The sequence below is a fragment of the Mustela erminea genome, chromosome 10 (genome assembly GCF_009829155.1).
Source record: "Mustela erminea isolate mMusErm1 chromosome 10, mMusErm1.Pri, whole genome shotgun sequence".
NCBI lineage: Eukaryota > Metazoa > Chordata > Mammalia > Carnivora > Mustelidae > Mustela > Mustela erminea.
The window spans coordinates 72,671,266-72,697,469 of record NC_045623.1 but is presented as its reverse complement, the minus strand read 5'-3'; the positions used below and the strand labels follow the sequence as shown (position 1 = coordinate 72,697,469).

Here is a 26,204-nt window from a genome sequence, read left to right as displayed (position 1 = left end):
TGCTGAGCAGAGCTCCCCGATGTGGGGCTCAATCCCAGGACCCTGGGATCACGACCTGAGCGGAAGGCAGAGGCTTTAACCCACTGCACCACCCAGGCACCCCTCTCATATTTTCTACCTCCTCTTCTTTTTATTCCATTCTCCGAAAAATTTCCTTAGCTTGAAAACATTCTAGTCCTATTATATATATTTATATTATGTATGTTATACACAACTTATTTACATAATATTATATAAATTATATAATAAATTACATATAAAAATATTTATATAACTAATATATACACATAATATAAATATATGTATTTTTCCAATACATATATTTCCAATGTTTCTTTTTTCTTTATACCATCCAGTTTTTATTTTAGGGACACAATACCTCCTCAAATCTCTGTGAGGGTATTAATAGAGTGTAGACCTTTTTTAAGTTCTTCTCTGTTCCTTGCATCATTTCCATTTCCTCCGAGGTCATTTTATTTGTTTGTCTTACATTCAGTTTGGAGGCTTTCCCAAATGTGTGCTAATCGTTAGCTGTCCTTTCATATTTAGGAATGAAGAACAGCTTGCTGCCCAGCTGGTATGCCTTATTTGATGAGGCAGGCAGTCAGCCACCACAGCAGAGGACTTCCTCCCCCCCACCCCCCAGTGCCAGGACATTGGGGGCCTCCTTCTGGGGACATTAGATTTCTCCAGAAACTGGCTGCTGTAGACTTTGACCTCTTGGTGCTCAGTGCCCAGGTGTGGAGTCACACTGTCCTTTGTCTAGATTTTCACTGAATCTGCTGATTTGAGCTCTGCATCTTACTGGTTCTGCCGAGAACGACTGCCTCTTGCCTTGACTGTGTCTTCTCTGCATGCTCCGTGCCAAGGCTTTCCCTGCCTTGCTGCATCAGTTACCGCCTTTCCACCTGCTTTCTGTTGTCCTGAAATGTGTTGTAGCATCTCCCCTGCTGATTGTACCTCACCCATTAGTTTTATTATTGCGGGTTTACATCCTTTTTCTTTCTTTTTTTTTTTTTTAAGATTTCATTTATTTATTTGACAGAGAGAGATATCGCAAGAAAGCAGAGAGGCAGGCAGAGAGAAAGGAAGCAGGCTCCCCACTGAGCAGAGAGCCCGATGCGGGGCTCTGTCCCAGGACCTTGAGATCATGACCTGAGCTGAAGGCAGTGGCTTAATCCACTGAGCCACCCAGGCACCCCTCCTCTTTATTTCTTAACAGTCATTTTAGAGGGCTCTCAGGAGAAAGGGGACTAAAACCTCCAATGTCTCGTCCCCAGTGATGTGTCAGCCCCTGTTCTCTCGTCTATCCCTCTTATTACCACACTGGCCCAATGGCGAGGTCCTCAAAAGTGTGCCCCAGGACTCCCATGCTTGCTCCCTCATCCCGTCATCCCGTCATCCCCTCATCCCTCAGGCACCTCTTTTTCATCTTTCAAGGCTCTCCTTTCCACAGGAAAGGACTGTAGACTTCTTCACTCTGAGTGGGCATGTCAGGTGAGAGCTTCTGGGAACATAGTCCCTGTTGCTTCGAACCTCACGAATGGTGGAATTTCAGTTCTGGGGCTTGACTTGGGAAAGCTGTATCTCAGGCTTGAGCACCGTTCTTATATATCTTGAACCCCTAAAATGATCTCATGTTACTCACTGGTGATAATGGCACAAGTGTGACACTCTCAAAGGGCTGAGACAGGCTGACTGTGCAGGAGAGAGGCTATTGCTACTCTGTACTATACCCTTGGTCTCCAGGCCTGGACATGTGGCTTGTGATTACAGACGGACCTGTGCTGTCCCTGACCTGGAAAGGCTATGAAGCCTGGTTGCCTGGAGGTGGCTCTGCATCCCGGGCGTCCAGCGGACAGACTACTTGGCCAAGATATTATCCCTTCCACTGGGACACAGGCCTCCCTGAATCCTCAAGGGCTCCCCTAGAGGATCCCCTGCAGACAGATCTGACCAACCATCCCCGTTTGCCCTGGAGTGAAGGGCTTCTCTGGATGTGAGATTTCCTTCCTTCCTTTCCTTCTTTCTTTCCTTCCTTCCTTTTCTCTTTCCTTTCTTTTTTTCTTTTTTCAAGACTTCATTTATTTATTTATCTGATAGAGCGAGAGAGCACAAGAGGGAGAGGGAAAAGCAGGCTCCCCACTGAGCAGGGAGCCCGATATGGGACTCTATCCCAGGACTACCTGAGCCAAAGGCACATTTTTAACTGACTGAGCCACCAGGTGCCCCAGGATGTGAGATGTTCAATGCTAAAAAGTGGAAAGTCCTGGGTAAACTAAGGCAAACTGGCCACACTACCCCAGAGGTCTGTGCCCCGTCCCAACCTCAAGTTCCCACAGAGGAAGATTTGAAAGCCTCACACACTGCTAATTGCAGAAATAGAACTCAAACAGAGGGGTATCTGATACCAAAGTTTAAGAGATTGAGATGGTCTTGAAATGTCCAGTTTAATTCCCACCTTCTCCAGGAAGTCTTCCCTGATCCTGCTCTGCTTCCTTGTTTGCCTCCTGCTGCAAATTTGGGCAGAAAATCCAACTGACAATGGCTTAAACATTTAGGACATTATTTGTTTTCTTGAAAAGTCCAGAAAGTGTAGTCTTAGGACCACCGCAGTGACTTATAGGTAACAAGGATGATGACTCTTTCCAGCTTAACACATCATGGTCTTCATGGTGTGGGTGTGGTAAATTGCATTTTCCAAAGATGGACAGAGCAATATCTCCCATGCCATTTGCTCTTCTGCAATGTCAGCTCACCATTCCCTCTCCTAGAGAGAGGGTCTAATTCTCTTCCTCTTCAATCTGAGCTGGTCTTAGTAATTAGCTTAACCAATAGAATATGATGGAAATGATGTTTTGAACTTTCAAGGTTATATCATAAGCCTTGTAGCATCTGTCTGGACCTCTTAAAATGATTAGAGCTTGAACACTTGCCCTTGGAAAACAGCAGCCATGCTATGGGATACCCAAGCCAAATGGAGAATCCCTCTGCAGGTGTCCTGGTCAAGGGCCCTAGCAGAGCTCCAGCATCAGGAGCTGGACATCCAGCATCAACTGCCGGCTGTGTGAGTGAGCCAACCAGTACATCCAGACCCTTGAGACTTTAGATGATTTCTGCCCCCACCTCTATCAGATTGCAACCACATAAGAGACCTCAAATAAGAACCCTCCAGTCGAGTCTGGTCAACATAGAGCATGATGACAGATAATAAATTGTTTCTTTAAGATACTGAATTTTGTGGGGTGATTAATCACGTAGCAATAGATGACTGCAACAGTTGGCTTTCTTCTAGTTTGTTGCCTCAAGTTACAAGATGGTTGCTTCAGCCCCAAGTATCACTACAGACCACTGATGGAAAAAGCAAAATTGAGGGAGAAAGTGTGGAGTAAAGGCTTTCTTCTTGAGTAACTTGAAGGAGGAAGAAAATCTACACGGAAGTCCCCCAGAACCCCCCCCTCCATATCTCATTGGCTAGAACTGGGTCACATAGTCTCTCCTAACCACAAGAGAAGTTGTGTCTACCCACTTTAGCGGGAGGTAGGCAAAGGAAAAGGAGGACAGGAATGACCATTGGGTGGACACCAACAGCGTATGGCATACTGTTGAAACTAGTGGTTGTTCAAGGAGAAAGAAGAATCAGAAAGAGAGAATGACTAAGCATGGAAGGAGTCTTCACTGTCCCTTCCAGAAGCAAAGCTGCCAGTGGGAACAGGTTTACTGAAAACTCCTTCTTTAGATGGCAAGTATGGTGTAATGGTTAGTCTTTCTCTGAAAGGCAGAAGCTGCCTCTATTGCTTGCTCATGGAGCCGTAGTGGTGGATTGGTGTCCCATTCTGTGCCTCAGTTTCCTCTTCTCTGCAATGAAAGGACCCCCTCCAATTCCTTCAGGTTGGGAGAAGCCAGGGCAGAAGGGAAATGCTGGATGCTTCGTGTGTGGAGGCTATGCGCTGCCCCATTCAAGCTCCGCAGAGCCGGCCTCTAGCCACAGATGTTGGGATTTGCCAAACAAACCCTAATCACTTAATGAGAAACGAAAATGGTGCCTGGTTCCTCCACTTAATTGCCCCTTTGAAAACAACACACGGGAGATTTATAGTAATCACCATAATCGCCTCATAAAAACCCGAGAATTTAAAGACTGACATGCCTCATTTCTGGGAGGAATTAGAGTCAAAAATTAAGGCAAGAAATTCCTGGCCTGCCTTGGCCTTGGCTTCCTGGAATCCAGGACTCAGCTCACAGAGAGCCTGCCACTCTGGACAGCCTTGTGGCCCTGGCCAAATATCACTCCAACGCTCTGCTGCCAGTGTCTCCCGCAGGCTGGCTCCCAGGCATCTGTTGTCATTGTGCCACCGGAGGCAGGTACCAAACGTACCAGGAAGGCTCAACTGCCCTGAAGGTCAGAAGAGGTCCGGCAGGAGGAGACAGGAACCTTGCTGCACCCACTTGCACCATCTGAACTAGAGGACAGGCGTTGGGGGACACACAGGCTAGCCCATGGAGGGCCATAGCCCATAGTTCTCCTGAGGCCACCAGCACTTGGGTCACACACCTCCCACGACAAGATCTTACAATGTCCCAGGATATTTTCTTTTCTTTTCTTTTCTTTTTTAAAGATTTTATTTATTTATTTGACAGACAGAGATCACAAGCAGGCAGAGAGGCAGGCAGAGAGAGAGAGAGCGCGAGAGGAGGAAGCAGGCTCCCTGCTGAGCAGAGAGCCCGATGCGGGACTCGATTCCAGGACCCTGGGATCATGACCAGAGCCGAAGGCAGAGGCTTTAACCACTGAGCCACCCAGGCGCCCTGTTCCAGGACATTTTCTAAGATACCCTGTCAGATCTGCTCAGTGGATGTTCATTCCCTTTCAGGTCTTCTAACTGGACTCAGAAGCACGGAGTGTCAAGGTCAGAAGTGTCCTTCGGGTTTGCTTCTTCAGCTTCTCCCCTTGATAGTGGTTCTTTCTTTCTTCCTTCTCACTCCCCTCTGCTCATGCACTTGAAAATCCCTATTAAATCCCTAATGTGCATTGGAACTATCAATTCTTACCGCAATAGCCAGAGTGGTCCTTTTAAAACCTAAGTCAGATCAACTTCTCTGTCACTCTCCAGTGGCTTCCCAAATCAGAGGGAAGGAGAAGCCCTTGTGGTCCCCTTCAAGGTTCTCATGCCCTGACCCTTGGCTCACTCTGCTCCAGTGTTGCTGGCTTTCTTGCTGTTTTTCCTGGAAAACACCAGGGACCCTCCCACCTTAGCACTTTTGTACTGTACTTTTGCTGTTCCCACTGTCTGGAATGCCCTTCCCTTATATATCCAAATGGCTCCCTCCCTTATCTCCTTCTAGGCCCTTCCTGCCCTCCCTACCTATAATCACACCCTTACTCTTTCTATCACCTCCCCACATTTTATTTCTGTCCATCACGCTTAATACCTTCGAAGACCTAACACACTATAAGATTTGTTGATTGTCTTGCCTATGCTTGAAGGTAAGCTCCAAAAGTCAGGGATTTTTTTTTTTCACTATTAAATACCAAACACCTAGCATAGTGGCTGTCAGAGTGGGTGCTCAGTAGATATTTGTTAAGTGAGTCAACAGATGGTGATGGAACAGTGGCAAAGATAAAGCCCCTACTGTTGGGGGGCTTATAGTCCAATGGCAGAGGCAGACATTAGACACACAGTCACCTGCAGGACTAACTGCTGGAGAGAAAGGGGTAGCCGTGACAAGGGTGATCTGACTGTGGTCTGGGGGACCAGCCTGTGGAGAGTTGTTTGTGAGGTGGGGGGCTGACAAGTAGGGGGCTGAAGGTTTGGGGCCATGAAGCTCTGGGAAGAAAGGGTGCTAATTCTACACCCTCTAAAGGCAGTGGGACTCCATGATGAGAGGGCAATCATCTGCCAGCTGTGTTCAAGTCCCCACAGGGCCACTTCCCAGCCATCTGCTGCAGGGCAAGCCACCTCCATGATGAGGTACTTATTTCCTTGCATATAAGACCGGGAAGGGGGGCACCTGGGTGGCTCAGTGGGTTAAGCCGCTGCCTTCGGCTCGGGACATGATCTCAGGGTCCTGGGATCGAGTCCCGCATCAGGCTCTCTGCTCGGCGGGGAGCCTGCTTCCCTCTCTCTCTCTCTCTCTCTCTGCCTGCCTCTCTGCCTACTTGTGATCTCTCTCTGTTGAATAAATAAATAAAATCTTAAAAAAAAAAAAAAAAAAACGACAGAGAAGGGATTACTAGCTCCCAGGCTTATTGGGTGAAACAGGTGAAATGTCTATCAGAGCTGGAACCTGTAAGTACACAGGAAGTGCTCACTCATTTCCTGTTCATTTCTTCTTTGCCAAACCTTGTACCAGCTGGTATCTTCATCTGGCTGTGCCCATCTCTCTCCTGGCCCCTTGTGAGCCTTAGGGTGCATCTGATCAGCCTGAGTAAAACTACAGGTTAACAGAGATTAACCAGAGCTTTTGGGAGCATTATCTGACAGAAGATTAGACTGATCTCTACTGTGACGCAAGCCCTCCTGGGCTCCAGGCCCAACTAGGTTGGCTTTGGAGCTATTGACTATATAGTCCACCAGCCTCTAGGCCTGATGCCTGTGGCCCATAGAACAATCAGACTAGAATCAAGAGTGGGGGCCACCGGGTGGCTGACACAGCTGGGCCTGTGATGCTGCCAACCACTTTGCGCTTGGGGGGCCCCGTTGCCTCACAACCTAGAGAGCTCCCTGCACAGAACTGTGCACGCCCATACCTATGCAGTACATGGAAGATCTGCATGCAGCCTCAACTCCCCGCCCCCTCAAACCTTGCTCTCTCTCCTCATTGCTAAGTCGAGGAGGGAGGCTGCTAAGGAGGCAGCAAACACATCACTTCTTCCTGGGCTCAGTATGGACAGTGGGTATGAGCAGGTGTTTAGCAAATGTTCCCCACTGTGGGCCAGCCCCAGCACTAGGCACTAGAGAAGCCATGAATCCAATCTGAATTCCTGGGCTCAGGTCTCACATTTTAGTGGGGACAACAGATGCACAGGTCAGTCTAATATAAACTATGCAATAGAGGATCTCAGTGAGAATCTATAGAAAGAGAGTCTGGATTTCACTTTGGGGCTTGGGGGAGGGGATAGGGTGATAGGAAAGACCGTCAGGATAAGGTGGTCTTTGAGCCATGCCGAGACTGGATGAAGGGTTCCTAGCACCAGCAAAGGCACAGTGAGGGGCAGGGCAGGAAATGGTGAACTGTCCCATGTCAAGCTAGATAAAGCCCCTGGGGGATATAATTGTTTTCAATGCAGTGATTTGGTTTGTAACCAGGCCTGAGAGACCCTCCCAGTGTTTAATGCTTCCCAATCCCTCCCTACACCCACCCAACACCTTGGATGGCTTTGGATGGCTCCTGGGGACCAGAAGACTACCACCTTTCTTGTTTGCTACTTTACCTTCCTGCTTGGTTGCATTTTCAACTCCTTCAGATCAGTCTCCCTCACGTCACCTCAAGCGTCCCCTCAGAAGCATTCCACCTCCTCTCTCCCTGCTTACATGATTCTCATCCTTCAAGGACAGAGAAGTCCTGCTTGTTCCAGGGACACCCCACCCTCCTGACCACTCCAGCCCCAGTGGCCTCCTCATCAGACCACCTAGAAGGACTGAAGTTACCCCGTGCTTTCATGCAATGATCCCCTCTTCAGGAACTTCTTTGCTACAGGCTATATTAGGATACTATTTTTACAACAAGAAGTCCAACTCAAGTCAGTTTAAACAAAGAAAGGGGGAACTGATTACAAGGTACTGCTCATAGCACCTGACAGGTCCAGCTGTCTACAAATTCCCAAGAGAAGGTGATTGGCCCAACTGAAACAAGTGTCCCAGTCTGGCCCAGTCAGCTTTGGGAAGGGGACTAGGGTCACATGGTACTAACAAGGCTGCCAGTCTACACCTTTGGGAGTAATTCCCCATAATCATGGGGGTCGGGGGCCAGGCCTTCTGCCAGAAGGGACCTTGTCACAAGCAGAGCAGATACCCCAAAGATGTCTATGACATATCTATAACAGAGTGTGACTAAATGCTCATGATGATCCTTCTCACCTACTCTGACTTCACACAAGTCCTTCCCCTCTTGGGCAGCAGTTTTAACTGGACATAGAGGAAGGAGTTCTGTTGGACTCCTTAACTTTGGGACTTTGGACCATTTACCCTCTCTGAACCTCTGCTTTCTCACCTGGGGGCAAAATGGGAGCAAGGCTACCCATCTCACAGAGTTCTTGTAAGATAGAATGTGCGAGAATGCCTAACATGGGCTGGGTACTGAGATGCTCCAGAAATGCTAGGGGCCCTAATGGGTTTACACTGGGGTAGCCTCCCAGCTCACAGGGATTTCCCCATGGTCATGGCCGTGCTACCCCGGATGTTTGAGGGAACTGTTTCTCCTCTAGCTGTGATCTGCCACCCTCCGACAATGATTTGTCAAGGGGGAGGGTTGTCCCAAATCAGATCCCCCGGAGTGCTTTTCTGGGGCTTTTTTCCCTCTCTCCCAACTGCAGCTCTGTCTCAGTTTGCAGAACTGTAAGGACAGGGCCATAAAGCTGCCAACAGCCAGGTCCCCAAACTCACGGAGGAAGTGGTCTGTGAAATTGAAGCCAGCGTGAAGAGGATATTCAAGTACTTGGTTCCAGACATCCCTAAATCCTGCTTCATCCTAACCATAATTTATGAGCCAGTGCACCCTCCTCCTTTTTATTAAGTTGGTTTGAGTTGGGGTTCTGTTGCTTGCAAGCAACGACTCCCGATAATACTTCGCCTTCCCTGCGTCTCATCTCAGAATCCAGACCTATAAGATGCCAAGTCTGTGCGCCCCACCTTCATCTCCAATGCTCTGTCACTGCATCCATCAATTTCTTCATTTCATCCGTCGGTTCGTGAGCATCCACATGGTGTCTGTTCTGTCCCTGGCCCTCTGTTGGACGCTGGCAGTCTCGCTAGAGGAATAACACAAGGCCAGTTCCTGAGACTTCCAAAGTCAGGAGGGGGCCCCCTGACCAAGCACTCCCTACCGAGTGTGGTCATGGCTGTGCTGGAGGAAGCTTAGGAGCTGTAGGCAGGACAGAAAAGGAGCTCAGGGCCATATGGAATGCTTCCTAGAGGAGGTGGACTGAGCTGAGTTTTTCAGATGGGGTGGGAGCAGAGAGAGAGGAGGAATGGTATTGTAGGCAGAAGAAGCTAACTCTGTAAGAGCCCGAAGGAGAGTGAGAGAAAGTGGCAGTCTGGGGCTGGAGGGAAGGGACACAAGGGATGGATTTATGTGTATTTTCCACCCATGTAACTTCTGCAGGGAAGAAAAAAACAAAACTGAAAACAATAAGACCTCCATTTTTGAAGCTAGGAAAATCCCCAGGGTGAAGTCTTTGAATGGGGAAGAAAAGAAGTGCCTCTTGACCACAGTAAAACCCTGGAGCAAATGGTCCTTTCCCTTGCAGGCCGCCGCATTGGCCCTTGGTCCCTCCGGGAGGCCAGGCGTGCAGTTGCTTCCCGAGGCTGGTCCTGGGGCTGTTGGACCTGTCTAAAAATAGGAAGGCAGGGAGCCTAACGCCAAGCAGACGGCAGAAGAGCAGGCCTGCGAGGAGCGCAAACACCCCCCTCCTAGGAGACATACTCATTACAGTCGGAGCAAAGGCGGTTCACAATGCATCCTGGGGGGAAAAATGCAGTTATTGCCCCCAAACATATGCCAAAACTCGACTAATGACTGCACGCCGGCTCCAAAGGCATAAACCATTCCAGATGCTACTTCTTGCCTCTGTGAGAGCCCTTCTTTCTCCCAGCCTGAGGTTCTGGGCTCTCTCTTCCTTGGGTTCTAGTCCTTTGGGAGACACAGGGTCAGCTGAGGGTCTTGGGGTTAGTGATCACCCTCTCTGGGCCTCATTGGGTCATTCTACAGGATGACTAGGTTGACCTGGCCGATGTAGCGGGGTGGGGGGGTGGGCAGTGCGAGAAGGGGACCCAATGGGAAGCCGGGAGCCAGTGCTCTAGGATCTCTGGGTGAGGCAGGGGGTTCTGAGCCTGAGTGTGTTCAGTTTCTGCATCTACCAAGTGGTAATGAATCTGCAGGGAAGCAATACTTTGAAAACGCCAAGTGTCGAATGCACTCGGGGATGGAGACAGCTGGAGAGCCCTGCGGCTGGGGCCCGTCTTCCGGCTGGGTGCCTCCGGGCAGCTCCCTCCACCTGTGTGGCCCTCCGTTCCTTCATCTGTGAATTGGGGTTGGTTTCTGGTTAAAGAAACCCTCTGTTAAAGAACTCATACAAGCTTCATGCCTATTTTTTAAAAAAAAAAAAGTCTCATCAACTCGTCTTTGAACAGATGATACACTCACAGTATTCCAAGTTCAAAAGGTGCAAATGGTACAGAGATAGTCCTTCTCACTCCTGTCCCATAACCGCACCATTGTCTTCCACGGAGACAATCATTGCTATGGGTTTCTGGTGTACTCAATTTGTATAAGTTAAAAGAACTTCTGTTGTAGTTTTAACACATACACACACAGCCAAGTGAATATGTCTCAAAACCCAACTTGGTGAATAATATTATAGTTATAATTCCTAAAGGGAAAAAAAGGAAAAACCACCCGAAATTCATCACCTACAGAAAAAACCTACTGATATTTTGGTGTATTTTCTGCCTCTTCCATTTATATGCATGTATGTGTACATAAATGTCAGAATCATGCTGCATACTCGTGTACCCTGTTTTTTATGTTGAACTTATGTCACAGACATTTCCTCATGTCATTAAAATCTCCCCCCAATTTTCTTTCAGTGTTTGCCTGATGTTTCGAGGAATGGATCCCCGCCTTCCTGTAGGGCTTCAGGTTCAACTTTCCCCTATCCTAAATAACCCAGGGATGACCATCCTTGAACGTGCATCATGGAGCCCATCCCTCTGGATGAAGTCCCAGCAGGGGCCTCACTGAATCAAGACAGCATTACAACTCAGGAGAAAGTATGGAGGGTCAGGCCCAAGGCTGTGTTAGAGCTTTTATGTAGGGCTCTGTCCTCCTGCCGGGCACAGACACAGGGCTCCATGAGTGTGAGCTAGGCCCTCCATCCCTGGAGTTTCCTGACAGCCACAAAGGAGCATATCAGTCTTGTCTGAGCTTTATTATTTTAATCCCTAGAGACTTGCCGAAGGGTGGGCTGGCGAATGTTTAACAGCTGGCTGGGGTTGGGGGGTAGGTTCTGGTTGGTGGCATTTGCCCATTTCTGTGGTGTAAAACCTCCCACTGTGATCAATTTCAAATCACCAGCCTGTCATGGAAAGCAGAGCTGGGATGAGATGCACCTAATCTCACAGGCTGGTCGGAGCTGATTTACCTTTTTACCTGCCTGTGGCTCCCTCTTGTTCCGCTTCTTCCTCGTCCACATTCATCACCCTCCCTGAGGCTCATCCAAAGCGATAGGGATTGAATATTCTGCAGGGAGGTGGATGTTACTGAAGAATGAGAACATCCTCTCCCAGTTCCCTGAAGGGGAAACTGAGGCTCCAGGGGGTCCAGATGATTGCCCCGGTCGCCCAGCCCAACGACTTTCCACGGGGGTGTTCCTCCCTGCTCGCTGCTGGGGATGTGTCTCAGATGGGAGTCCGTGCTTCCTATTGTGGAAACACACTGCCTTTTCCAACACTCCTCTTCCTCTTCTTCCTCTTTGGGGACTCCTATGTCCAGATCCACAGAGCATGAGTCCCAGGCCTTGTCCTCCAGGAGCTGAGAGCCAAGTGGGGAGGCAGACACACAACTTCTGTCAAACGACTCCCGTCTGGGCTTCCATGCTTCTCTCTTCTCTCCTGGTAGCAGACATTGTTGAGGACTTCTCTTTTTCCTCAGAGAACCCATTTTTCTCTCAGTATCTACTGCCTTTCATGCAGCAACCTGTCTCATGGGTCAGTCAGCCGTCCCCAGCTGTGGGAGAAGGTAGGTTTCTAATCGGCCTTGGTCAAACCTCTCATTTATCCCTCTATGCCAGAAGTTGTTTGGGAACAGGAAGTGATCCAATTCTGGCCAATGAGCACTGAGGGGACACGGGGTGGGGGCGTGAGGGGGCAAGGGACCCTGCGTAAAAAGAGACGACCTCTCCTCTTCCGGACACTTGGAACTCAGTGTTGTAGTTCTGGACATTGTCATAATCTTGCCACCAGCCTGAAGATGGAGTTGACCCATGAGGGATAGCAGAGCCAAGAGAATCACAGAAAAGAAGGGGAGCCAGAGCCCTAACCGCATCCTCCCTCTGACCTTCTTGTCAGGGAGAAAACAGATTTCCTTCCAGCCTAAATCACTTTGAGTTGATATTTTCTGTTACTTGCCGCCAAAAACATCCTAAAGGAGAAACTACTACCCGTCCAGCTTCCACACTGCAAACAACGGGAATCTTACGACATGGCTTCCTCATGTCATAAGGACTCATTCCAGTCCTTCAGTGCCTTCTCTAGGAAGTTAGCACAAAATCTTTGTTCACTGTGTTCTCTCGCTGCCTCATGCTTACCCATCTCCCAGACAACATCAGCCCCCGCAGGTAGGACAGCGGGTGGTCCTCACTGGCTCTCTTGTGTCTGGCATAGAGTCTGCCACAAGGCAGGCCTTTAATAAACCCTGTTGAGTTTGTATGGAGCAGACCGCGATGGGGCAGGGGTGGGGATGGGAGTGGTCAGGGTCTGAGGCATTGCACTGACTTGTTCTGGGACTTGAGGTGCATCTCTTCTCTGCCTGGAGCTCCATATCCAAAACTGTAAAGAAGGCGTACTGTGGACTAAAGCAGTGGTTTAAGAACTGGGAGGCGAAATACCTCTCAGTGACTCCATTTTAGAGCAGTTGTACTTTCAGTATCCACAGACTCAAAACGTTACAATGTGGGTATTTGCCCATCACGGCAGCACCGATCTCCATTTGGAAAGCCTTCATCCTTATGTGTGAGACACAGTGTCTGTCCCCTTGACAGACAGCTCTGGGGGCCACGTGGTTTCCAGATGCCTTCCTTGGGCTCAGGAGCCCACAGGCTGGGAAGCCCGGCCTGGGGCATCGCAGAGTTCCTTGGGCACCACGGGCTTATGTGTCCGGCAGCTGGACCTTTAGCTCAGGGTCACGTAGCAAGTAGCGGTGGATTCAGACTCACTCTTCTCCCACCCAGGCTTCTTCGGCTCAGCCAGCCTGGCCGATGGCACCAGTCCCCCAGCGTCCCTGGAAATGAGAAGCAGGGAGGCCTATGAGCCCTGAGGTTGCCCTGGGTGGGGGATGAGGTAGATGGCGGAACACAGATGCTGACAGCCCGAAATGACAGGGAACATACTTCAGATGCCGGGGGCGTGGTTTAGGAGCGGCTGGAATTACACCCTCAGGCCTGAGCCAACAAGTTGTCTGAGTCTGAGCCTGAACCCAGCCTGGACCCTGCAGGGGCAGGGACCGCGTGGGGGGTCCCGGCCCAGGGCTGCAGAGCTGAGCAGAGAGGCAGGGGAGGCATGAGGCACAGACCTCGCTGGAACCAGGCGCCAGGATCCTGTGCCTTTCCAGACACGTGCGGTCATTTGTTAGATGATCACGCATCGTTCACGCATTCATTCATTCACTCAGCCAGGTCCTCAGTCACTCAGCGAGGCTCACGGAGCCTTGTTGCTGCAGCCTGGCATCGGGCCCAAGGAGGAACAGGGCACAGAGGGAGGGAGACGCAGGGCGTGCACTCAGGTCTCTCTGGGTAGGGTTGGGCTAGAGGCTCTGGCGGGCCTTCTGCCTGGGGACGGGCGTGGAAGGGGATACTGGGCAGTGTGTTCCAGCAGATAAAGTGGTTATCTTCTGAGAGCGGCCCTTAAAGGGCAAGGAGGGGTACACCAGGCCAGTCGGGGGAGTCTGTCAGAGGGAGGCATGGGACGTCTTATTCATAAAGGGCTGAGGAGATCGAGGGGCTGGTCGGAAAAAGAAGTGAGATGGTATTTGTATCTAAAGCTGGCAAAGCAGGCTGTGCTCATTTCAGTTAGCGAAGGCTCAGAGTGGGAGAGGCTTTGGCCCTTGGCTGAAAGCGGCCCTGCAGAGCGTGTGTGAGCGTGGAGGGGAAGCGGGCACGGGCGACTGGTGAGCAGCGGGGCCACGGGTCCGGCCATGCCAGTCAGGGGAGCCCCCGAAGGTGCTCAAGCAGGGCTGCGGAGTGGGGCATCGCTCGAGCTGCCAAGGAGAGGTGGAATCCGAGGGGGAGGCTGGGAGAGCAGCCAGGAGGCTACTGCCCTGGGCTCTGTGAGAACTGGTATTGGCCTGAACAACCGCCAGGCAGAGGCATGAGAGCGGAGGACGGATCTGAGAGAAACTGCTGGGAACTGACAGTCTGGGTGACTGGAGGTGGTTGGAGAAGGAGAGAGCGGGGCAGGGTGACGGCCCATTCCTGGACTATGCGGCAGTGGAGGTTTAAGCCACTGTCTGAGGTGGGCAGCTGGAGGGCTCCTCTCTGTCCTTCTGGAGTGAATGGGAACGAGGGTTCTGATGCTCTCCCAGAGGCAGAGCCTTGGTTCTTACCTCACTGTCTGCTCAGCCTTCCATCTGGTCTCAGCCTTCAGTCCCTTCCCTCTGTAGTCTCTCTGTGGCCGCACTGGTCACAACAAGCCATCTGACCATGTCACTCCCCTGAAAAACTTCCGAAGGCTACCTGCTGTCTCAAAAGATCGGAGCTCCTTAGCCTGGCAAATAAAGTCATCTACAGTCTGACCCCATCTACCTTCGCTGTCTCCGTCCCTTGGCACTCTCTACTAACTACAGGGAGTAATAACAATAACAGCAGCAACAATGAACAGCAGCTAACACACAGCATTGAGGCGGGCCGGGCAGTGTCCCAACAACTTTGTATATGTTCACTCATGTAATTTTCTGTTGAAAAACACAGTAAGTGTTGGACTTCCTGGAATAATGGGGCACATCCTCTTGCTCTCAGATCTTTGTCCCTTCAGTGATCTCGTTCTGATATCCAGCCATCCTTCCAGCCACATGATATGTGTTTATATACCATCAGCTTGTGCCAGGCCCGGCATTAAGTGCCCAGGGTCCCCATATGAGTGACGTGTGTACCTGCCCACAATGCATACATTCTAGTGTGGGAGACAGATCCATGGAGAGTCGATAAGGTATGTGCAGTGACAGAGAGGATGGGGGGCACAGAATGAGCCCTATTTCAGCCTGAGACCTGCCAATCTGGCCCACTAGGGATTTACCCCCTTCACGAAGCTTCCCTGACTTTGCCAGTCTGGCTGAGATCCCACATCTGGGCCCCTACGGTCCCTTCTCTGCCCACGTCACACACTGACCACCATGTATGGGGAGTGGCTGTCTACTCCTGGGCACAGTGAAGACAAGAACAGTCTGGCTCCCTACCAGCCCAGCACCTGAGGCAGCCTGGACACAGATCCTTGGGATCTGCCCAGTAGAAGTGCTTGTAGAATGAAGAGTCAAATACAGCAGAATCCTCCTCATGGGTTTTTCTCTGATGCTCTCCCCAGAGTCAGGCCTGATCTTATTCCCTTTCCTGAGCCTTGCTCAGGCCCCTTAGCCCAGAGAACACTCCACAGGCGTCAGACCCTATGGGTAAGTTTGGGGCTGCTGTCTTCATTACTTGTTTCAGGAGCAGTCTGGCTAGAAAAGACCACACCAGAATGGGGGCCCAATCACCTCCAGCCAGGTTGGAAGCATCTTCCCCAGGCTCCTGAGGAAGGAGCAATATCTTGGGCAGTTCTAGTCTTGGGAGGAAGAGGGAGGAGGCCCTGCAGCAGCCCTCAGAATCCCTGGATGGTTGGGGTGGTGTGGGGTGTCTCTGAAAGTTTCTTTGGTTCCTGAACTCCTTCTTCAGCCTCTGGGCTATTTGATCCATGATGCTGTGATGAGGGGCTTAAGGACTAAATGACTCTAGAGTGGTCTCTAGAGTGGTCTCTAGTGGTATTTGAGGAATGTTCCAGAAAGCCTTAAGAAGCTTGGTGACAGTTCAGGCTGGCCCCTTGGACTCACTGGGGTAACACAGCTCTTTCTCTCCAGAGCTCAGGAGCGGCAGTCATAGGCCCTTCTAGAGGGGCCATGCATCTCAGGGCAAGGACCTAAAAGGACTTTCCCAGGGAGAATGATTGGGAAGGTCTGGCCCCCACCCTTTGCTCCTTGCCTCGAAGCCCATCTTGGCTCATGGTGCCTCTGTAGGGGTGGGGCTGGAGGCAGGGAGCCTTGGGGGCTGATGCTAACAGCTTTGGACAGGGTGGGAATTTCCATTCCTATCTAGGGAGCCATCAACGCTATGTGCCCTGACCTGGGCCTTTGGCCTCCAAAGGGCAGTGGGAAGGCCGGCCCCAGGGCCAATCCCTGGCCATTAATCCCTCCTGCCAGCCTGAATATCCACCCAGCGTGGTCAGACAAAGGACTGCCCAGCCCAGCCACTGTGTTCCTCCCGCCCCAGGGGCTCCACTCAGACGCTGGGCCGCCTGGAATCCAGGCCCATGAGAAAGGGGCCGCCTTCACTGGCCATCTTATGCCCGGATGCTCAGCCGCATCCCGTCCGGCCCAGGGCCTGTGAAAAGAGGGCCCAGCCACGCTGAAAACACGGATTAGCCCTTGGGCCACCCCCTGACACCGGCCTGCTCTGCTCCGGGAAGCAGGCCCAGTGGGGGTGGGAGGTGAGGGGACAGGCAGGCAGAAAGAACTGGAAAAGTCTGGGTTCTCACCCCTTTGGCTCCATTCTCTGCCCCCACCCTCCCCAGGATGAGCATAGCTAAGTGCACCTTCAGTTTCATTTATTGAACATATACTATGTCCAAGGCTCTATACATGGATTGGCAAATTGAAAGTATAAGAAAATTGCTAGTCATGGGAGTTAATAAGAGCCACTCTCCATAACCTCCCTGTCCCCAACCCTAGCAAATCTGTAGGTGTGAGACAGGCTGTGGTAAGGGGCCTCCAGAGGGGCCTTTGGCCCCAAGGGAAGGTGGGAGAGTGTGGCTCTGGTTCTGTGCCTCAGTCCAGCTACAGGGTTACGCTGCGCCTGGTTGAAAATATGCAGGCTCTGAAGTCACTTCTTGGACTGCCTCTCTCCTTCCTTTCCTGGTTTAATGCTGGAAATGCCAATTGGGTAGCAGGAAAAAAAAATCTCCAGTTAGCAAGTGCCATTGTGGGCCAAGTACCTTTCATACATGATCTCATTTGAATCTCTTAACAATGTGGGCAGGGCTCGTTATTGCCCCCCTTTGGCAGATGAGGAAACTGAGGCTCCAATGAGCAAATGGGCCCAGGTCACGTGACTGTTGCAACTGGATTCCCTGCTGCTGCCTTTGCTCATCTTTGGTGAGCTGCTCACGGTGCCCGCACTGTCTTGTGTTCTGTAAGGCCTGTGCTCAGCAGTAGAATGTAATGTGGAGAGGGCACAAGGACAGGAACTCTGTGCCTACAATCCAGGCTGATCCTCAGGTTGTAGGGTTGGGGGGTTGTCTCTCACTGTCATCTCCTCCTTCCCCTCTGCTTCTACAGCCCTCTCTGCCCCCCTCTCCCACAGTGGTAATTGTCTCTGTCCATCTCCCCACCAAATCAAGAGTCTCTCCATTTCAGTCTTCCCTGAGCGCTGGGGAAGGGCCTGGCACAGCAGTGCTCAGTGAGTGATGTGGGCTAAACTGAGGCCAAGACACCAGAAGGAGGGGTGGATTTGAGGTCCACGTGACAGTGACAGGACTTGCAGATGGCTGGGATGGAGGGAGTGACGGGGGAAGAGGAGCCCAAAATGATGTTCATTATTCCTGCTCTGTGTGGTGAGGGGCAAGGGCCCATTTACTGAGATGGGGTCAGGGGTACATGGGATTGAGGCTGATGTCCTGCGGACACTGGATATGCTGACCTGGAGGTCAGGAGAGAGGCCAGGCTTCAGCTCTGCAGCCAAAGTTGCTGAGAGCTGGAACAACTCTAGACGAAGTCTTTTCTGCAGTCTCAAATGTAAAGTATGGTGTTCTCAGGAGAGTCATGGAGCTGGTGCTCTGAACTCGGGGGTTAATTCTGGCCCTGCTGCCTACTAGCTGTGTGAAGTTAGGAAGATCCCTTAACCTCTCCGAGCCTTAGTTTTCGTCTCTGCATAACAGAGATTGTAACGGTGCTGACCTCACAAGGTGTTTACCCTGAAGCGGGGCACTGCAGCGAATGAAGTACTCAGTAATGGTGCTGCTACTTTATGGAGCTGGAGACTGGGGACCTTGAGCTTCCCCTTTGGCTTTGGAAGCCCTCAGCCACAGGCCTGCAGTAGCTGGCTTTGGTCATTTGCACCCCAGGGCTGCCACACCAGGGCCAGAATCTGATGAATGAGGCATCTAGGGCCCCCCATGCCAGTCCCACACTCACACCACCTTGAGAGTTTGTGCCCCCTTAAATTTCCGCCTTGGCCCTTCCTTCACTTGCCTCATCTACCCTCAGCCCTGCTCCCTTAATCTTGCCTGTCCCCCAAGACAAGCCTCTTTAAGACAAGCTGTCTTCATCCTCTGATTCCCTTCAAGCTAGGGCTGGTTCTCCTGTCACTTTGGAGAGATTTCCTGAAATAAACTCAGAGAGACATCACTTCTGGATGGTGGTAGTAGGTGGTGTTTCCCAGAGTGAGTTTTTAATAAAAATCGCTAAGGCAACCCTCACCCTCCCCAGTGAAAGGTGAGTGTGGCTTTTGGGGGTCAGTAAGCAGTTTTCTCAGACCTCCAGGCTGTGGAAGCACTTGGGGGTCTCTCTCTGACCCAGCAACTGGTCCTTGGAACTTTTGAGTTATGTAGGCCTGTGTTTTGTGCATCTCCACAGTGTGTATGTTGTGTGTGTGTGTGTGTGTGTGTGTGTGTGTGTGTGAGTGATAGAGAGAGAGAGAGACAGAGAGACCGAGAGAGAGAAAGGGAGCACCTTCTTTAGAACAGAAGGCACACGGACAAGAGGCAGTCAGAAAGGCAACTTCAAGTTATGGAGTTACTGGGGGCTCTTGATTTTAAAGCAGCCAGTCCCATGATGCCCAAATATGCCAGTTGGATCACTTTTCAGGATTTTGTGTTTTCAAAGGATGCTTACAAATGGTTTGGACAGGAACAAGGTTGTGTGGGAGGTAGCAGAGAGAGGAGGTGGTGATCCTGGAGCCACCAAATGTCCTCTCCCAGGACAAAGTAGGCCTTCTTGCTCTGCCATTGCCCCTACCCTACCCTTTTAATGTCCAAGACCAGCAAGGTGTCAGGACGCTAAAGGCTGGCAAGGTGGTCCTGGGGAACTTTCATCTCTACCCCATCTGGGGTAGGAAGAACCTGGAGAAGGCTAGGAGAGAAAGACCGAGGGACGGGACTGGGAGGAGCATAGTGAGGAGGGGGCCCCAAAGAGTACACTGAGTGGGTGGATTTGTGATTAGCATTGACCCAAAGAGGAGGGAGATGAGGGAGAGGCCCACAGAGAGGGGGAGGGGGATGGGTCCAGGACCGGACCGACCCAGTGGAGATGGGGAAGGGATTGAGGCTTGGTCTGGAAGGACTGACCCAAAGGGAAGAGACCAAGGGAGGGGCGACATGTAGGTGGCAGGGGTCTGTGAACATGGTAAGGGGATTGGGGAAGCGATTCAGGGAGGAGGCGCTGGCCGGCGGGGGAAGATCCGAGCCCTCTCCCCAGGCTTGGGGGGGACAGAGGAGGGGGGCCGCGTCCATATAAGGCGGGTCGGAGGCCCCTGCTCTCTCCGAGCTGCGCGGGCAGGGGCGGCCGCATCCCGATGACCGGGCGCAGCGACATGGAGCCGCCCGCCGCTTTCTCGGGCTTCCCCGCCCTGCCCTCGGTCGCGCCGTCGGGGCCGCCGCCGTCGCCACTCGCCGGGGCCGAACCGGGGCCCGAGCCAGAGGAGGCGGCCGCGGGCCGCGGGGAGCCGGAGTCCGCCCCCGCATCGGGCCCGGGACGGCGGCGGCGGCGGCCCCTGCAGCGCGGGAAGCCGCCCTACTCGTACATCGCGCTCATCGCCATGGCGCTGGCGCACGCCCCGGGCCGCCGCCTCACGCTGGCCGCCATCTACCGCTTCATCACCGAGCGCTTCGCCTTCTACCGCGACAGCCCGCGCAAGTGGCAGAACAGCATCCGCCACAACCTGACGCTCAACGACTGCTTCGTCAAGGTGCCGCGCGAGCCGGGCAACCCGGGCAAGGGCAACTACTGGACGCTCGACCCCGCGGCCGCCGACATGTTCGACAACGGCAGCTTCCTGCGGCGCCGCAAGCGCTTCAAGCGCGCCGAGCTGCCCGCGCTGCCCGCCGCCGGCCCGCCGCCCTTCCCCTACGCGCCCTACGCGCCCGCGCCCGGCCCCGCGCTGCTTGCCCCGCCGCCACCCGCCGCCGCGCCCGGGCCCTCGCCGCCCGCGCGCCTCTTCAGCGTCGACAGCTTGGTGAGCCTGCCGCCTGAGCTGGCGGGGCTGGGCGCCCCCGAGCCGCCCTGCTGCCCCGCGCCCGACGCCGCCGCCGCCGCCTTCGCCTCCTGCCCGGCCGCAGCCTCCCCGCCGCTCTACTCGCCGGGCCCCGAGCGCCTGGGGCTGCCGGCGCCGCGCCCCGGCCCCGGCCCGCTCCCCGCCGAGCCCCTGCTGGCGCTGGCCGGGCCAGCCGCCGCGCTCGGCCCGCTCGGCCCCGGAGAGGCCTACCTGCGGCCGCCGGGCTACGCGCCCGGGCTCGAGCGCTACCTGTGAACCGCCGCGGCCGCCCGCCCCGCGCGCCCCGTCTCTGCCCGTCTTTGCCCGTCTCGGAGCGCGCCTCGGGGAACCAGCGCACCTTTGACACCTGGCTGTCCCCATGCGGGCACCCTCCAGCCGTCTCTCCCTCGGCCCCACCCCCTACCCCCCCAACTGTGAGCGCTCCTCGGGGCGCTCCCCCCAGGGGCGCCAGTATCGGGTCCCAAGTCCCGGAGCTGGATCGCCGCGGGCGAGCTTCCTCCCCAGTTTCTGGTGAGCCCCGAGCCTTCGGAAGCCAGACCTTCGCTCTCACGCCGCCTTCTCGACTGGCTCCAAACTTCTTCCGCCTTCCCTCGTGTTTTCACAACACACTAGAGGTCAGACTCCTGGATTCCTGACTCCCTTGCTGTCTTGCTCCGTTTCCTCGCAGACTTGCACCCACCCCTCCCTTCCCCGTCTGCACCTGTCTTATTGGGAGAGAGCGCCCCTTCCAAACAGACACACCTGGCTGCGTTATTCCAGTCCTGGAGGACAGTTCTTCCAGATCTCCGAGATGAGAAGGACCAGGGGGTTCCGGACTGAAAGGGGGGCTGGTGGGCTGCCCCAACATCTGAAAAGCGTAGGACTTATTGGGTTATTATTTTTTTAATTAAAGCTGGTTTGATTAAAAAAAAGAAGAAGAACTCTTCTCTGGGCTCGGTGTGCTGGCTGGTGACCTGGGGGAGTTATCTGGGGAAATAGAGAGTGGGCTTTGTATGGGATCTTGGGTTGCCACGGGGTGAGCCCCTTGTCAGTTATCAGGCAAAGGTTCATGAAGTGGGATTAGGATGTGATTAAGCCATAGCTGGGCACATAGTGGGCCTAGCAAAATGCCACCACCTGCTGCATCCCAGAAGCTGGTAGGGGTGTGTACATGATTGTATTCAGTTAGGGGGTTTGTCTGCTGTGTGAGATTATTCCCAGCTCCCATGGATAAGGGAGCACTGGCCACTCCTCTGACAAGTACTTATTCAACGAGCAAAGCACAGAGTAGGCACTGGAAATACATCACTAAGCAAAGGGGCAAAATCCGGCTTTATGGGGCTTATGGATCAGTCCTCAGTCCTCAGAGAAATGAGTGCTCTAGGGCCTTGCACTCAAACTGTGGTCCGTAGACCTTCAGCATCACCCAGGAGCTCGTTAGAAGTGCAGAATCTCAGGCTCCGCCTCAGACCCACTGAATCATCAGATTCTGCATTTTAACAAAATTCCCAGCTGATTAGTATGCACAATATTCTGAAGGAAAGGCACCAGATCAAGGCTGGGGGCTCAATTTAAAAGTCTAAAACTTCCCACTTTAAGAAAGAGGACCATGAACCACATGTTCCCCTGCTGAACTTCCAGAGCTGGACTGTGCCTCATCATCTATGCCTCCTGTTCTACCTCCCTCGCTAGGTTTGAGCTGGGGGAACCAGAACCGGAACTGGTTACTACTGACCGTCCCCAGCACCACGGACAGGGCAGCACCTAGGAGAGACTCCTAGGTTGCAGTTTGAGGGAGTTGGAATTTCACCTTGTCCTGCTCCCTGGTGCTGACCCAAATGCTAATCCTCAGGCATTCCCAGGTGCCCCAGCACTAACAGTCTAGAAGGGCCTGGATTGAGCATTGGGGGCGGGGGATGGGATGATGTGTCTTGAGTCCATGGTGAATGTGATTTGCGTGTTGGATGTTGGACATGCCTGGTGCACTTCTCTTAGTTACAAGAATTTAAAGTTCTCTTGTGGTGTTGGAGGGTGAGGGTAGAGACTCAGCAGCTTCTAGGGGAGAAAGGGCAAGAAATTTGAGAAGGCAGGAAAGGCCCTCTTTGGTGGTAGGACACTGGGTACAGACTGGGTGGAATGAAATTACCTGAATGGACACCCTCCTTCAGCTATTAACCCCTGTGAGCAAGAGTCAGAACTAATTTGCCTGAAACATAGCAGCCCTTCCCTTAATACTTGACTGACTGACTCCCTGGGGTCTAATGTGTCTGACTTCCTGAATAATGACTGGGTTGACAGTACTTCGGCACCTTCCTATTTATTCACACTCAACAGTCTTGCAATGACCTGCAAAAGAGGTAGAGGTGGAGACCATCTCCCCATTTGTTGGATAAGAATTGATCCTCTGGAGCCCAACGGGTAGCAAATAACCAGCCTGCCTGGTGTCTAAGGAGTAGAGCTCCACAAACATCAAAATGTAAACTTTCTTCAGTTCCAAATGGTGTTACAGCCCTTCCTCCTGCCTCAGAGAACCTCCTGATAAATTCCTTCCAAATCCAAGAACTGTGTAGGGAAGGGGAGAACCCTTCGCAGTCTGTTGAAGCCAGGAAGTGCCTTGTGAGCTCGGATTTCCATTCCTGCCACTGCCCTGCAGATCTCTGTCCCAGGGGTCTTGGAACTGTGAGGACTAGATGGGAAAGGTCTGTAAAGAAATACTAGAAAAGTCACCACTGAAGTGGAAAATCAGAGATTTTATTTTATTTTATTTTATTTTATTTTTTTGCCTCTTTAATCTTCCTTTATTCAATGCATCAAGACTTGCTATGTGTACTCAGGCCCTGTCCTAGGCTCCTAGGCCAATACAGAATCAGATTTGAGACCATTTATGCCCTCACAGAATATGTCATATCGTACCCTAAGAATTTTCACATTTTGGTAGATGTTGAACAAACAGAAACAGAAGCTCTAATTCCACTCTCTCTTTAAAAAGCACCAATCAGAAAAAAAAAAACAAAAAAAAAACACCAATCAGGGACACCTGTGTGGCTCACTCCGTTAAGCATTTGCCTTGGGATTGTGATTTCAGGGTCCTGGGATCCGAGCCCTATGTTGGGTTCCCTGCCCAGTGGGAGTCTGCTTCTCCCTCTGCCCTTCCCCCTACTCATGTTCTCTCTTTTTCTCTTTCAAATAAATAAAATCTTTTTAAAAAATCAAAAGCACCAATCACTTATCTAGAAGTAAGATTTTAAAATTATTCTCCCTGTCCCCTTTTTGGAGAAAATAATCTGAATGGAGTCTTCAGATACTTTTTTTTTTTTTAAAGATTTTATTTATTTGAGAGAGCGTGAGCAATCCTGAGCAGGGGGGCAATGTAGAGGGAGAAGCAGACTCTCCATTGAACAGGGAGTCCAATGCCAGACTCCATCCTAGAACCCTGGGATCATGACCTGAGCTGAAGTCAGATGCTTAACCGACTAAGCCACCCAGGTGTCCAAGCCTTCAGACACCTTAAGTAAATATTTCCCCCTTCATTCTTGTAGAAAGCTAGAAGTCATCTTTAATCTGAAGACAATTTTTGATACTTAATTTTTGTTTTTATTAAATTGAAACAAACATATAATTAAATAGCAAAGTCCTATGATAGTGCTTTGCCCACTCTCAGGATCCCTATTTTGTTCCCTAGAAGCATCTACTTTCAATTCCTATTTGTCTCCTTTGAAATATAGTTCCACATTTCCAGGCTTTTTTTTTTTTTTCTTAAGATTTTGTTTATTTATTAGAGAGAGAGAGGCAGACAGAGGGAGAGGGAAAAGCAGGCTCCCTGCTGAGCAGAAAGCCTGACTTGGGGCTAGATTCCAGAACCCTGGGATCATGGAGCCAAAGGCAGGAGCTTAACCGTCTGAGCTCCACAGACAACCCCACATTTCCATGCTTATACTCCTCTCTCTTGAAACAGTGATGATTAGCTTCCTATTATAATAATCATTTACCTCTAAAATGGTTATTTCTTTCCATCCCTGCCAAACTACCCACTTCTGGCATTTACATCTTACTACCATGTAAATACTGTTCTCTGATAGGATGCTAATGTATCAAGCCTATAATTCTTCTCCTTCTCCTCCTCTTATTCCTCCTCTTCCTCCTCCTCCTTCTTCTGGAAACTTTTCACTTCTCCTGGAGTCAAGGCCTTATTTTTTCATTTGCTTAGGTTTCTTTGTACCTATGGTTAAATCTTCCTGTGTCTTCCAAAAGCATTGTGGTAACTTTTTCACAAAGTCAAATTTATCAGGAAATCTGTCATGGCTTTCTGTGGTTGTATTTTTCCTTTCCTGGGAGCATCTCTCCCAGAGTTCTCTGTCCTCCGGATCCAGTCTGAGCTGATCGCTCTCCATGTCTGCTGCTCAGATGTGGACCTGAAATTTCCCTTCACTGTTATCCTAGGGATTTCTTGGAATTCCCTCCATCTTTTTTTTTTTTTTTAAGATTTTATTTATTTATTTGACAGACAGAGATCACAAGTAGGCAGAGAGGTGACGGGGGGCGGTGAGGAGGCTCCCTGAGAGTATGTTTTGGGGCTTGATCCTTTAACCCACTGAGCCACCCAGGTGCCCCAATTCCCTCCATCTTTATCCGGTGTTGGATTCTCTGCTTCCTGGATCCCACATCATCCTTTTTCTTGATTTATTTATTTCAGCTGAGGTAAATTTGGGGGGAAATTTCACACATCTGAAATTAAGATGATTACTGTAGTATGAGAAGCGAAGTGTGCACTTTGACTATGAAATGTTTGAGTCAAAGCTGTGTCTTTGTAGACTTATTTTGGGGGGTTTAGGAAGAGGGGAATGGAAGGTTGTTATATGGGTTCAGTATACCTTGTGTATGGGGAAGCTGGGAAGGTGGGTCAGTGTTATGGAAATGAGGGGTACATGTTTTGGCAAAAAGATTAAGGCAGGGGACAGTTCTGAGTTCCTTACAGGAATATATAGGTGAGCTGAGGGGGCAGACTCCGAACTTAGGAGGACTTGGGACAGGATGGGAAGGATGGCTTTGGTCCCAGGATGGTGCTGAGCTGGTTAGAAGGTCTGTTGGACCCAGTTCAAGAAAGTGACCAACATCATGCTGGCACAGGGAAAATTGAGTACATAGGAAAGTGACATCCTTGGAAGGGACATAGGTAAGCCAATCAATGGAGAGCCTCCTTTGGACAATTTTTCATGCCCATGGGCTTTCACTTGGGAAGGCAGAGGAAAAAATGCACAACATGGAAAACCTTCTACTCTTAGTGACAGGTTTGGTTTTAAGCCCATGTGAAGGACCTCTCTGGGAGATGAGGTGAGACAGGATTTTGCAAGATACAGGAGGCTACAGTGGTCTTCTCTTAAACAAAAAAATTCTGTGGACCCCCAGTATTGACCTTACTTTTTATTATAATATCATTTAACATGGGCAGGTATCAAATCCTTAGACTTGTGTCTCTTATGCAACTGGAAAACAAAAATTTATTCACAAATTAAATTCAAACAGAGCTACAAGATAAAAATTCATATAACATTAATCATATGTAAAAGAAGATACCATTTTGCTGAAACGAAATAAATCATTTGCACCATAAATGTGGCCTTGACTGCTCCATTACAGGTCTTTTGGGTTTGGTATGCCTTAAGCCATGATGACTAAATTCATCCTCCATTGCTTTCTTTTCTTCCCCCCACCCTTCCTTCCTTCCTTTCTTTCTTTTCCAACGTGGGGCTCGAACTCATGACCCTGAGATCAAGACCTG

At 51.2% G+C, this 26,204-nt stretch overlaps 1 protein-coding gene across 1 annotated transcript; it reads left to right on the top strand.

Moving 5' to 3' along the window:
* The first annotated feature begins 19,742 nt into the window (after positions 1-19,742).
* Positions 19,743-21,312, top strand: FOXE3 (forkhead box E3). The gene has a single exon (XM_032302424.1). The coding sequence runs from the start codon at positions 19,748-19,750 to the stop codon at positions 20,699-20,701; it is 954 nt and encodes a 317-aa protein (XP_032158315.1). The 5' UTR covers positions 19,743-19,747; the 3' UTR covers positions 20,702-21,312.
* Positions 21,313-26,204: the final 4,892 nt, after the last annotated feature.